The sequence below is a fragment of the Pistacia vera genome, unplaced genomic scaffold (assembly GCF_008641045.1).
Source record: "Pistacia vera cultivar Batoury unplaced genomic scaffold, PisVer_v2 Contig222, whole genome shotgun sequence".
NCBI classification, from domain to species: Eukaryota; Viridiplantae; Streptophyta; class Magnoliopsida; order Sapindales; family Anacardiaceae; genus Pistacia; species Pistacia vera.
The window spans coordinates 761,855-775,544 of record NW_022196027.1 but is presented as its reverse complement, the minus strand read 5'-3'; the positions used below and the strand labels follow the sequence as shown (position 1 = coordinate 775,544).

Below are 13,690 nucleotides of genomic sequence, written 5' to 3'. Positions count from 1 at the left end.
TCTGAAACAACTCACAACAAAATAAAACTCTAAAAGTATTCTTGATAAATAAATCCCCAACATAATTAAATGATATTGTGGCAACATGACTGCACAGTGCACACTTCAAAGTATAAGCATTGGGTTTGGTTGAGCAGGTTGTCGTGAGGCTAGAATCTTTATTTGTTTCTCTTTGTTTTTCTCTTTTATTTTTAGTTATTGTCAATAAATAAAATAATATGATGGAATTCTAGATGTCCTCGGTCGCTGAAAATACTCGTGAGACTTCAAATGACATGCAAACTCTCGGTTTGACACCAACAAGTACGACGACTCCAACTCCATGCCACCACCAACAAACTTAACCCCCCCCCCCCCCCCCCCCCCCCCCCCCCCCCCCCCCCCCCCCCCCCCCCCCCCCCCCCCCCCCCCCCAAAAAAAAAAAACGTTTAAGGGATACATGTAATAGGAAGAATAATTCTCAAGTGTGCGATCACTTTGTTAAGAACGATTGTGAGAATAAGGATAATTTGACTACGACATGTAGTTATTGTGGGAGTATTCTAGCATGTCCGAGTAAGAGTGGTACGAGTTGTCTACGTAAGCACTTAAATAGATGCAAAAAGTATCCTCCAAATATGGCGGACAAGAGACAAAAGACCCTAATTTTTCAACAAGGATCACGTGATCTCTCAAGCAGCATTGGCCTCTCCACACAATCTTCATTGCTGTCATGGAAATCTGATCCAGATCTGATTAGAGTCTATAGCAAAAATGATCATTGTTGATGAGTTACCCTTTAGTTTTGTGGAGCATGAGGGGTTCTGTAACGTGATGAATGTGACACAACCTAGGTTTCAAGTACCTTGCCGGAGAACTGTGACTAAAGATTGCTTCAAAATGTATATTGGAGAGTGCCAAAAGTTGAAGAAGTTTTTCAGTAAGTTTTTGCACAGAGTTTGTCTCACCACTGATACATGGACAAGCTGTCAGAACCTTAATTATATGTGTCTTACTGCGCATTTCATTGATGATCATTGGCAGCTACAGAAAAGAATTTTAAATTTATGTCCAATCATTAGTCAAAAAAGTATAATGATTGGCAAGGCAGTTGAGAGGTGTTTACTTGATTAGGGTATCTATATGGTATTCACAATCACAGTAGACAATGCTAGTTCTAATGATGTTGGGATAAGCTATCTGAAGACTCGACTAGCAAGTTGGAAGGGAAGTGTATTGGATGGTAATTTTCTACACATGAGATGTTGTGCACATATTTTGAGTTTAATTATGAAATAGGGGTTAAAGGATATGGATGACTCCATATTTAGAACACATTTAGCAGGGAGGTATGTGAGGTCTTCTCCAGCAAGGTTACAAAGATTTAAGGTGTGTGTGGAGAAAGAAAAAATCGCAAGTAAAAATCATTTGGTTCTTGATGTAGAAACTCGATGGAACTCTACATACTTGAGGTTGGAATCGGCATTAAAATTTCAGAAAGCTTTTGAGTTGTTGGCATTGGAAGATAGTAAGTATGCAAATGAGCTTACTAGTGGTGATAGGTCACAGGGTTTGCCTATGAGTACTGATTGGGAGTATGCTCACTACTTGTTACCTTTCTTGAAAGTATTTTACGATGCTACTCTACGTGTCTCTGGGTCTCTTTATGTTACTGGTAATGCATACATGTGAAAGATTTTTAGCGTTAGGTTGAAGATTTCATCATGGTGTAAAAGTCATGATCTTGGCTTACATAATATGGCTGCATGAATGAAGGTAAAATTTGATAAGTATTGGTCAAATGTTGATAATATCAACATTATGTTGTTCATTGTAGACGTATTGGATCCTAGGCACAAGTTAGAATATGTGGACTGGGTAGTTAATGAGTCCTATGATGTTGTTGTAGCTGATAAGTTGAAGAGAAAAGTGAAGGAAACTTTGTTGTCTTTATTTGAGTAATACAGTTTGCTTATGGTGGAGGATGACAATGTGCAGTCAAGTGAGAAATCCCAAGTTCCAATTGACATTGATGTGCATTATGCAAATGTTGATAATGAGGACTTCATGAGGGTTATGTATAATGAGAAAAAGGATGCAAAGAAAGTTGTTCAGCATAAAACATAGTTGGATAAGTATTTAGCAGACGATTGTGAGGATGACAATGACAAAACTTTTGATATCTTGAAATGGTGGAAGGCTAATTCAACAAAATATGTTGTTCTCTCTATGATAGCATGAGATGTATTGGCTATGCCTGTTTCAACGGTTGCATCGAAGTCGGCTTTTAGTACAGGGGGTCGTGTATTAGATCCATTTCGTAGCTCTCTTACTACTAAGATGGTGGAGGCTCTTATTTGTACACAAGATTGGATTAGGAATACGCGTGGACCATTGACCATTGAGGAAAGCCTGGAGGAATTATCTAAAATTGAGTCGGGTAACATTTTTTGTTAACTTTCAATTATAATTATATCTTTTCCATCATTATTTATGGTTTTAGCTAACTTGTTTGTCTAACTTTGTGTAGAGTTTTCGTCTTCAAGATTGGAAAGTAGTCTAACTCATCTTAATGATTGAAGGGTATTCCACATTTCCAATATATGAGGTATATTGTCATTGATGATTAAATGGGTTTAGGGTGATGTTGGTTATGTTGGTTAAATTTTTTGAACTATTGTTATGTTTATTTGTTGTGAACTGATTTTCAATTAAGATATATTGCATTTGCCTATATTAAGGTTAATATTTGGTCAAGTACAAACAGATAGGTAGGGGAGATGATTTATGTAGTTAAAACTTAAAAGGGAATTTAGAAGGGAGACAAGCAAACAAATAACACAAGTCATGACTTGATCTCACAACTTGTTTTGAAAACCACTTAACTCACTTTTACTTTAATTTGCTCTACAATTTGTTGCGAGTAAAACTTCTCAGGCTATGTATTCACATTTTTGCAAGTGCAATTATGTTTATTATATATGTTTGATGTACCGAGCTCTTAAGTTTGCCATTTATGTAATGAAAAATGAAACTTATGCAAAGATGTATTGTAAAAATAAACAACTAGCCGTTCCAAGCTGGAATCTTAGCTGGACATAAGCATTTTAATCCTCAGTTAAAAATTTGTATACATCGGAATATTCACATGAGTAACTTGATGGTCAGAGTGATTTTGCACCACCTTTTGCATTGATATTATTTGGTGAACCATCTTTTGCATTGAATTTCAGTTTTTTGGAGAGTTGCTAACTGCAAGTTTATTTATTGCATATGTAGATATAGATGTAGATGTAGATGCAGATGCAGGCCTGAATTGTTGTGCACTTGTGCTTATTCAGTAGCATTGTAACAGATTGAAGAAGCTTGGACTTTGGAGATCTGAATTTTGAAGCAGGGTGTTTTAACTTCAAGTTCAAGAAGATTTTTTATCTACAAATGTTTTCAGTTTTTAATATTATGCCTATGTTTTTATTGATGAGTATTGATTAATGTATAATTGAATACTTTATGTTTTTATTTCATATCCTGGATTCTGCATTTGCAAATAGGTAATTTAATTTGTTTTTAACACAAAGAATACAACAACAATACCCAAATAAAAGAAAAATATAGCATGAAATTATATGTAAAATGATAAATATTTGAATTTAGGGACTTAAATGTAAAAAAATGAAGAATTTAGGGGTGCATTTGAAAACCGGTTAACCGGATAACTGAACTGAATATTCGGTTCGGTTTAAATTTGATTTCTCCTATAAACCAGACTGGTTTTGGTTTACATTTTTGTCTAAACCGAATAATCGATTCGGTTTTCGGTTTAGCCCAATCGGTTCGGTTAACCGGATTATCCCACCCCTAATTATAAGAGTTATGTCACTAGGGTATTAGCATGGACAAACAGTTAGTGGACTTTTTATCGAATGTAACCGATTACGATGAATCACATGGATATTTAGAATGTGGTCAATGATATATCGTAGGATCATACTAGTGTACCACTAATCCTTAGACCTAAGACATCACAGTTGGACTCAACATAGGATGCATATGATTCATATGGTGTATATACACGACACTAGTCATGTTTTGTGTAAGAAGCTAGTTTGGTAATATGTTATTCATGTGCGAGGACAAGTGATGGTCAAGATGGGATCCGTTGACTCGAAATAGTTTGGTCTTGAGTTCCAAGACGAATGTCAATAAACATTGGAAAAAATGAAATCTCTGGCCAGAGTACAAAATAGTTATATGAAAAGGAGTTTTATGATGACACGTTCCATTGTATTGATTCATAATTCGGAGAAAGATTAAGTTAAGGGTTTTGACATACCATGAACCTATACTTAATCAAGATTAGACAACAGAGGGATTTTACTACATAAAATGTACGGTCAGGAAAAAGATTCATTGGAGTTTAATTTCATTGTGGCTTAGGGGTTATGGAGCATTGCTAGATGCCTACCAAAATCAGTGGGAGTTTCGATCATAAAGAGTTATGACGAAACATATCAGATTGTGATATTGGGCCCATGGCTAGGTTACAGTGAACCTAAGTGGTCACACCTAAAAACCAAGTATGAGAAGAGAGAGTAATACATATCGTTAAAGGTTAACGATGTTCATATGTAAACGTGTGCATCCGAATTTATGTATTGGTGAGAAATGATTACTCATAGGAAGCTAGCACTTACCAAGGTTAATAAGGTAATTTAGTCATTATTGGATTAGATTCAATGATGGACGAAAATATATTATTGAATTGGATTCAATAATGGGTTAAATATTAAACAAGACAATTTTATATGCCTTGATTATAAATTTGTTTAAATCAAGGATTTAATATTAAATTGAAATTGTTTCAAGGACTTAGGATCAATAATGATTTAATATTAAGAGTTAATATTAAATTGAAATCATTTCAAGGACTTGAAAATAATATTGAATTTGTATTAAGTGTTAATATAAGATTCATATTAATTCAAGGACTTGAGAACAATTTCAAAAATGGTCATTGTGTATAAATAAGTGATATTCCCAAATCTAATCTAATTTTTCATTTGGATTGAAAATCTCTCTCTTGAGCTCTCATGGTCGGCTCTCTTTTCTTCATCTTGGGGTGGACTTTACTTAGAGGATTTTCATTAAATTTGTTGAAGATCTTGAACTCCTTTTCAAGTTACAAGAGTTGTAAAGCATAAAAGGTAACAATTTCACCATTTTAGTTTCAATAACATGTCATATCACCTTATACCATATTTTACACCAATTTCACCCTTTCTAAGCATGAATTCTTACAGCTAGATTTGGCTTCAAGAATCAACTTGAATCAAAGAAAATCTTTGATTCAAGTACCAAGGGTGACGTGAAAGAGGGCTGCCTTTTCAATTCAATGATTGAATAATAAAATGAATTAATATTTTTTTTTTTCTCTCAACACACATGCACTTATATAGTGCATGTGTGAAAACCCTAATCCTCTTAGGAATAGGATTGGACTCCAATCCAAATTGGCCCTTGTGTCCAAACACTCTCAATTTGTATTTTATTTTAATTATTATTATTGTAATTAAAATCAATTAATATATTTATCAAATATATTAACATTTAATAATAATAATAATAATTCATTTAAATATATGCGTATATATATTTAAAAATAATCTCACTTACTTACAATCTCAGTAAATCTAATTGCACTGTGAGATTAACAAAATACAATTTCATCGTAAAAGATGAAAATACCCCTTGCAAAAACTGATTCTCAAATTATCTTCTATGTGTGTGACCCGTAGGCTCCTCATCATACCGGTAATGAGTAGTATCGCGATTAACACCAATTAATCGTCTCACTATACACAGACCAAGATTGGCCCCTAGCAAGGCATATCATGGCCACCTGATAGATTCAGATTTAGCGAAATAGCTAACTATCAACGATATGGTTACCGTGCAATCAAATCTTTTTATCATCTGTTATCTCATCGAGACTATGGTACAAAAATAGTGTCAACCTCAGTTACTCTCAATATGTTTGTATTTAGTTACCAAACCAATTACTGGAATAATAAATTAGATTGAGCAACAACTTAATCCCACTGTGGCCACAACTTTAGTGACATTGTCATTTACTGAATTGTGTAGTGAGATAACTTCTCCTGTACCCAGGAATGATGAATCCTCTGTGGATCCACCATAGTCTTGATACACTCCTCGATGCAGTCAATCACTACCGCATTGACAACTCTGAATAGAACTGTGTTGAGCTAGTTTCAAACTACACCAATTGGTGCACAAGGCGCTCTGGTGATCTCAAGTCTAAGGATCACATGCACCACCATTCATTAGAGGATTTGTTCCATAGACACTAAGGTTACCATCTATATGGAATCTTCTAGTGAACTTGCCTACAACAAGCACTCATGTGTTGCACAAGGTTGTCGGCAAACAACCTTAACAAGTGAGATCAATCGTTGCCTTTCGACAGGGTCATTCAACATTATGATAGCCTTATCGTATTATATGTGTCCGTGGTCAGAATAATATTAGGGCTACAGACATTTCTAGAATGGCCACCATATGTGATCATAGGGTTCTCACTATCAAGATTTGAAACACTTGATACCCTCGTCACGCTTCTACCATCCTAAAGACATATATCAATACATACAGATATGATTTACATGATTAAACTTGGGCATTTGGGACTGGTCCCAAAAACTCGGCCCAAAGGATTGGTCCTTATAAGGCCTGGTCCAATTTGGGAGGAGGGACTGGTCCCTTGATCGGGCCCTCCTCCAAGCCCGGGCTAGGGACTGGTCCCAGGCCTGGGCCCAAACGAAGTTTTTTTTTTTCATTTTCCCCCCCAATCGTATACTATAAATAATCCCTCACACTTCCAATTTTTTTCGCACCAACTCTCAGTCCCTCATTCTCTAAATCTCTCTACTCCAATCCAATTCTTATTCATATTTTCTTCAATTCAATTTATATTTATATTTATAATTTATTCATATTATTTATTTATATTTTATATTATTTAATTTTTTCTATTTTTCAATCATCTCTTATTCATATTATTATTTAATTTGTTTCATTTTAATTATTTATTATTTTATCATAAATTCATAATGGAAGGGCCAAATGAGTTCTACATTCCATCAATCGAAGAAACGGAAGGGTTCGATCTATTTTCACCCTTTCTAGAAGCAGCAACTTCAATTCAACAACAACAACCACATTCAGCCGGGACGAGGTGCAGCCAAACACAAGCGAGTTACGACTCCACAGCCCGACCCCCCTACCGTCAAAGAGGGTTGTGTCCGATGTATGGTGACACTTCACCAAATCAAAATGAGCAAAGGCAAATGGGGAGGGGGAAGAATCGTGTGGGGTATGTAATTTTTGTGGAACCGTTATTGGCGCTGAGAAGGGGACTTCGATGATGTGACGACATTTGGGGAAGAGGCACCCCCACATAATGTAGCTATCCGGTTCATCTTCAACCGAACTAGGTTGACAAATTCAAACTCAACTTAATTTTAATTCACAATCCTCAACTTTGTCAACATGGCAATACAATGCACTCCAAGCATGAGAGGAAATGGCAAAATACATAGTTGCTACGGACTCTCCCCTTTCTTTATATGAAAATCCTTTTTCTATTCACTTGATTAAAACTGCATTTTGTCCAGCATATACCCCTGTTAGTAGAAGTACAAGTAGAAGAGACATACTACAACTTTATAACCAAATAAATACTCAACTTAAAAATGAATTTCAAAATTTTAGGAATATATCTATTACACTTACTTCAGATATATGGACTTGTAGATCAAAAACAGATTTTTTAACTGTCACAATACATTACTTAGATCATGGTTGGGTTTACAACAAAAATTGATAGGTTTTAGACCATTATATACTGCACATAATGCTGACACTATTTATTTTACAATACTTGAAGTTTTGCAAAAACATGTATTAACTGATAGAGCTGTAGCGCTAACACTAGATAATGCAGTTGTAACACCGCGACTATCTCTTTATTTGAAAAGAGATTGGATCCGCTTGTTGAAGGCAAATTTTTTCACCAGAGATGTGTTTGCTACATCATCAATTTGATTGTTAAAGCAGGTTTAGAAGCTATAAATTGGAAGATTGAAAGGGTACGCACGGCTATCGGATTCATCGTCGGTGATAGCAACAAAAGATGGTTGGAGTACGTCAAATATTGTAAGCAAGAGGATCCATCGGTTCGACCTTTGAAGTTATGTACGAATATGCCTATCCGTTGGAACTCCACCTACTTGATGTTGGAAAAAGCTTTGCCAAATGCAACATGATAATCCTAGGATTATACTGTTTTATCTAGGCTTTTTGGCCGGATTTTGGATACTTCTTATTTCGTTTGTGCCTGAATTCTAACTTAATTGCATATATTTTATGTTTCAGGCCAAAACGTGCAGTTAGAGCAAATAATGAGAGGAATTGAATTTATGAACCCAAAAGCAAGAGAATCTCAAAATTCGGGGAAGTTCTGAAGCGGATTTGAAGCACTATGAAGCTTGTTCCTATTGGAGAGCACCAAAGATTGAAGATTCAAACAAGGAAGCAAGCAGAGGGCAGTTTCATAATTTTAGAATTGTTCAGAAAAGTTCACCGCGGTGAAGTTATTTCTTCACCGCGGCGATAAACTCTCAAGACAAATTAAGAATTTTAAACCAACTCATTACCACGGCGAAGTTTATTCTTCGCTGCGGCGAAGTCTGCAAGTTTCAGTTTTTTTTTTTTCCAAAACTGTGCATTTTATTTTAGGCGAAAGTTTTAGGTTTTTTTTGGACCAACTATATAAGCGAGACTTAGTCATTTTAATAGGGAGTTTGACATTTTTGGGAGAAAAGAAGAGAAGATTGGAGATTGAACTCTTTGGATTCATCAAATAGGGAAGATTTTGTTCTCTTTTCTTTATTCCAACATGTTGAATGCATTGTTTACTGTTTTTATTTCGATTTGTGTTAATTTTAGCATGAACTAACTCACTTTTGGGTTAGGGTTTTGATGTAATTGGGATTTTTATGTTTAATCAATAAATTGATGTTGCTTTTACATTCTATTGCATGGATTGTGTGATTGCTCTTGTTTTTATTGAATTTACTTGTTGAGCATGATGAGACTGAAAAGTGAATCATGTATTAGCTTCTTAGGGTAATTGCCATTGTTGTATTAAACGCTAGAGATAGGTTTGAGAATCAATGAAATCAATTTAGGATTCCATTGAGCTTAACGACTTTGGAACTATTGACTTTCAAATTGTTGGGTGCGGAAGCTTAATAGGGATAAGTAGGAAAACAGAGCCTGAGAAGGTATGTTTTACACATTAGGGAGTCCGATTTATAGTCCGTGCATGTGAGTGTAGAAGTAGCATAATTCGTAGATTAATTCATAAAATCCTAGTGAAGTCAAAACCCTAACCGTTTGTTTTAATTGATATTTCTCTTGAATTAACCTTGCTGTTATTAATTAGTTTTTAAAGTACGTAGTAAATTTGGTTTTCACTTTAGCTTAAATTTCTCCCGCAAATCCAAACATCTTTCGATTTCTCCTACTTGATAAACAACTAGGAAAATCAGTGCTTAACAAGCAATTCTCGTGGGAACAATACTCTACTTATTACTTTATTACTTTTTGACTAGTGCACTTGCTACACATTGCATGTTGTAATTTCAACTTATAAAGTTTTTGGCGCCGTTGTCAAAGATTGATTTTTGTGTTAACATTGAACTTTTCTTGTGTTAGCTAGATTGGAGTTTAATTTTAGTTTTAACTGTTTTCTAGTTTAATTTTGTTGTTTGTTTCTGTTAGCTTGTGATCTCACGCTTTCTTTCTTTTTGTATAGTTTATGCGAAAAGCTAAACATCATCCAGTGGTTCCTATTGATCCAGAGATTGAAAGAACTGCAAGAAGACTTAATAGAGAATGAAGAAAACGAGAGGCGATTGTCATTGAGATGGCAGAAAACAGAACATTGAGGGAATTTGCAGTACCCACGGTTGATGGTAGTGGTCCCAAGTATAACTAGACCACCAGTGTAAGTCAACAACTTCGAAATAAAGCTGGCAATCATTCAAATGATCCAATAGATGGTACAATTTAAGGGAGATCTGAAAGAAGATCCAAATTCACACATTGCAAACTTCTTGGAGATTTGCGATACCTTCAAATCAAATGGAGTGTCAGATGATGCCATCAGATTAAGATTGTTTCCCTTTTTATTAAGGGATAAAGCAAAGGGATGGTTAATGGCACTACCACCAGAACAATCACAACCTGGAATGAATTGGCATAGAAGATCCTAACTAAATACTTCCCTCCAAAGAAATCTACAAAGATGAGAAATGATATCACATCGTTTCTACATGAAGAGACTGAGTCACTTTATGAAGCTTGGGAAAGATATAAGGAACTGCTGAGAAAGTGTCCACAACATGGTTTGCCAGTTTGGATGCAAGTCCAAACATTCTATAATGGGTTAATCGTTAATGTGCAAACAATGGTAGATGCAACATCTGGAGGAGCATTGCAAAACAAGACACTTGAAGAAGCTTATGAGTTGCTTGAAGTCCTAGCAAGTAACAACTATCAGAGACCCAATGAGAGAATGCAGTCGAAGAAGTCTATGGGGATTCATGAAGTTGATGCTTACACGGCCATTTCAACCCAACTTACAGCACTTCAAAAGCAATTAGGAGGTATGCAGGTGAATTCTATACAAACACCTTAACTGACATGTGATTTTTGTGCAGGTAACCATGCGAGCAATGAATGTCAAGTGGGGAACACCTTTGCTTCAACTTCATCATCATCAGAACAAGTCAACTATTTGGCAAGGAATCAGAGACAACAGAACGATCCTTTCTCTAACACGTACAATCCTGGTTGGAGAAATCATCAAAACTTGTCTTGGGACAATCAGAATCAGCAAAATAACCAATGGACTCAAAGAACAGTGCCAAACAATCAAGTGAGGGTGAATAATCAACCAGGAGATCAAAGATTATCAAAATTGGAGGATATGTTCGGGAAATTCATGTAGGAGACCACAGGTTTCATGAGTGAGACAAGGGAAAATTTCAGAAACCAAGGGGCGTCCATTCAAAACTTGGAGGTACAGGTGGGGCAAATAGCCGAAAAGCTGAATGAGAGACCACAGGGTTCCCTACCAAGCAACACAGTGACAAATCCACATGAACAAGTGAATGCAATAACTCTACGGAGTGGAACAGTCTTGGAAGAGGTGGAACAAATAGGGAAAGAAGAGAGCCTACCAAAAGATAGGGAAGATTCTGATGAAGAAATCATGGTTGAAGAGAAGCCAACAAGTTCCAGGGAAGAAGAATCGAAGAGGGAAGAGAGGCCAAGGCAAAAGAAAGAAAAATTGCCATTTCCTGAGATACCATCGGAGTTGGCGCATCACACCCCTCCTATACCTTTTCCTTAGAGGCTCAGAAAGGAAAATCAGGATAAGTAGTTCACGAAATTTCTTGATGTATTTAAAAAACTGCATATTAACATTGCTTTTGCAGATGCCTTGTAGCAGATGTCGAGCTACGCAAAATTCCTCAAGGAAATTCTTTCAAATAAAAGGAAGTTGAAAGAGGAGGAAACAATGATGCTTACAAAGGAATGCAGTGCCATTCTACAGAAAAAGCTGCCTCAAAACTCAAGGATCCAAGGAGTTTCACTATCCCTCGTGCTATAGGAGATATTACATTTGATATAGTTTTGTGTGATCTGGGTGCAAGTATAAATCTAATGCCTCTTTCCGTTTTCAGGAAACTTGGGATTGGTGAAGTGAAGCCGACAACCATATCTTGCAGTTTGCAGATAGATCCATCAAGCATCCGAGAGGCATTATTGAAGATGTACTGATTAAGGTGGATAAATTTATTTTTCTGGCAAACTTTTTGTGTTAGATATGGAAGAAGACGAAAAGATTCCTCTCATCTTGGGATGTCCATTTCTTGCCACCGGAAAAGCCTTAATTGATGTACAAGCGGGGAAGTTGATCATGAGGGTGCAAGAGGAAGAAGTGACATTCAATGTATTTGAGACTCTGAAGGTTCCATCGAAACAAGATTCATGTTTCAAAATTGACTCAGTGGATCAGTCAGTAATTAAAGCTTCCAAGATTGATGATCCTAAATCGCCAATTAAGGGATGCATGGTCAAGTCAAGGCAATTTGAAGATGAAAACCATAAACCAGAAGTTTACACAACATCCCAAGATGGGCCACAATAGAGCACTTGTCTTCACAAGCGATGAATTTCTCAGTTCAAGAATGCTGATGGAAAGTTAAAAAATCAAAAAGTTGCCGGTGAGAACGCTCGAACCCTAAAAGGAATGACCAAGGGATGGAAATGGGTGGTTAAGCTCTCAACAAAGACCCAATGTGACAAGAATCAGCAACAATTGAAGCCTTAGTGCAGGGAAAATGTTCGGGAAGAGATGTATCTGGATAGTTCAAATTGACGAAGGACTTGAGAAAGTTGAGCTTCCGACTATAAACAAGCGCTTCTTGGGAGGCAACCCAAGTGTTCTCATTTTTGTTTGTTGTTTTGAATTTGTTTAGTTGTTTTGTGACTTAGGAATTAGTTTAATTTCGTTTGTTTTTGGTGTTTTAGGTGAATGATCAAAAAGTGGAAAATTTGGAATTCTCCAAATTTCGCCGCGGCATTGTACACACTGCCCAAAAGTAGATTAATGGAATTCCAGATTTCAACACAGCGAAGAAATTCTTTCGCCGCGACATTGTATTCACTGGAATTTTTCACCACGGCGAGAAATTTTCTTCGCCGCGGCATCGACTGTGTTGTGCAATTGAACTAAGAACTTCGCCGCGGTGAAGTCTATTTTCTATAAAAAGTCGCGATGACTCTTCATTTTCGCAAAAAACCTCCAAGAGCCAAACACTTCCACTTTCAATCCAGAGAGCTTCCAATGAATTTTCTTCCCACTACTCCATTCCTTAACCTTGATAAACACTAAATCAACTCACTTTGTCAAGGATTTTTGCAAAATATTGAAGAAAAGTTTGGAAACCCTAGGTTTTCCAAAGTTTGGGGATCTTGCAATCTGGGCAGAAATTGGTGAGATTGGTGGTGCATTCATCGTGGGAGTGGTAAGATTTCAAGTTCTCTAAACTTAAATTTGATCAATTGCGATTGTTAATGCTTTAAGTTTGAGAGTTGATTGAATCTGTTGAGTTGTGGATTTTGATGCAATTTGTGGATTGATTTTGACTTAAGAAGTGTTGAGTTTGATTTGTTTGTTGTTGAGGAAGTTGGGTTTTTTATTTTGAAATGGTTTGATTGAGTTTGGAAGAGTGGTGATTTAGGGGTGTAAGTGCAATTTTTGAAACCTTTGTGTGAATTGAGGAATGATTGTGGGTTGTAGAAAGTGTGCTTTAGTGTTGAATTGTTGAGTTGAATCGTTTAGTTTGGGGGTAGATTTGAGTGATCACTATTGAAAACCAAAATGCCGCTCAAAACGGTTCCCAGGGGTAAAGGAAAACAGGTCGACAATAGGTTTGTAAATAAGAAGGTTGGGCAGCGTTATGAAGGTGCAATTAAAAGGAAAGACAAGGGGTTTATTACCGAGAGAGGATTAACCATTGCCCATAGAGAAGATTGGAATCAAGGGAGAGATTGG

General features: G+C 36.3%; 1 protein-coding gene and 1 non-coding gene across 2 annotated transcripts; one reads left to right on the top strand and one right to left on the bottom strand.

The window, feature by feature from the left end:
* Positions 1–10,366: 10,366 nt before the first annotated feature.
* LOC116130532 lies at positions 10,367–10,473 on the bottom strand. Its single transcript, XR_004128065.1, has one exon. It is a non-coding gene; the product is annotated as a small nucleolar RNA R71 (small nucleolar RNA).
* A 1,191-nt stretch (positions 10,474–11,664) lies between these two features.
* Positions 11,665–12,280, top strand: LOC116130504. Its single transcript, XM_031416239.1, has 2 exons — positions 11,665–11,857; positions 11,955–12,280. Exons 1-2 carry the CDS (start codon positions 11,665–11,667, stop codon positions 12,278–12,280), a joined length of 519 nt encoding a protein of 172 aa, XP_031272099.1.
* The last annotated feature ends 1,410 nt before the right edge of the window (positions 12,281–13,690 follow it).

Coding starts and splice junctions, on each gene's coding strand:
- LOC116130504 (XM_031416239.1), top strand. CDS start 11,665: ATGCAGTGCCATTCTACAGAAAAAGCTGCCTCAAAACTCAAGGATCCA. Junction 11,858..11,954: donor GCCGACAACCATATCTTGCA/GTTTGCAGATAG, acceptor TTTTTGTGTTAG/ATATGGAAGAAGACGAAAAG.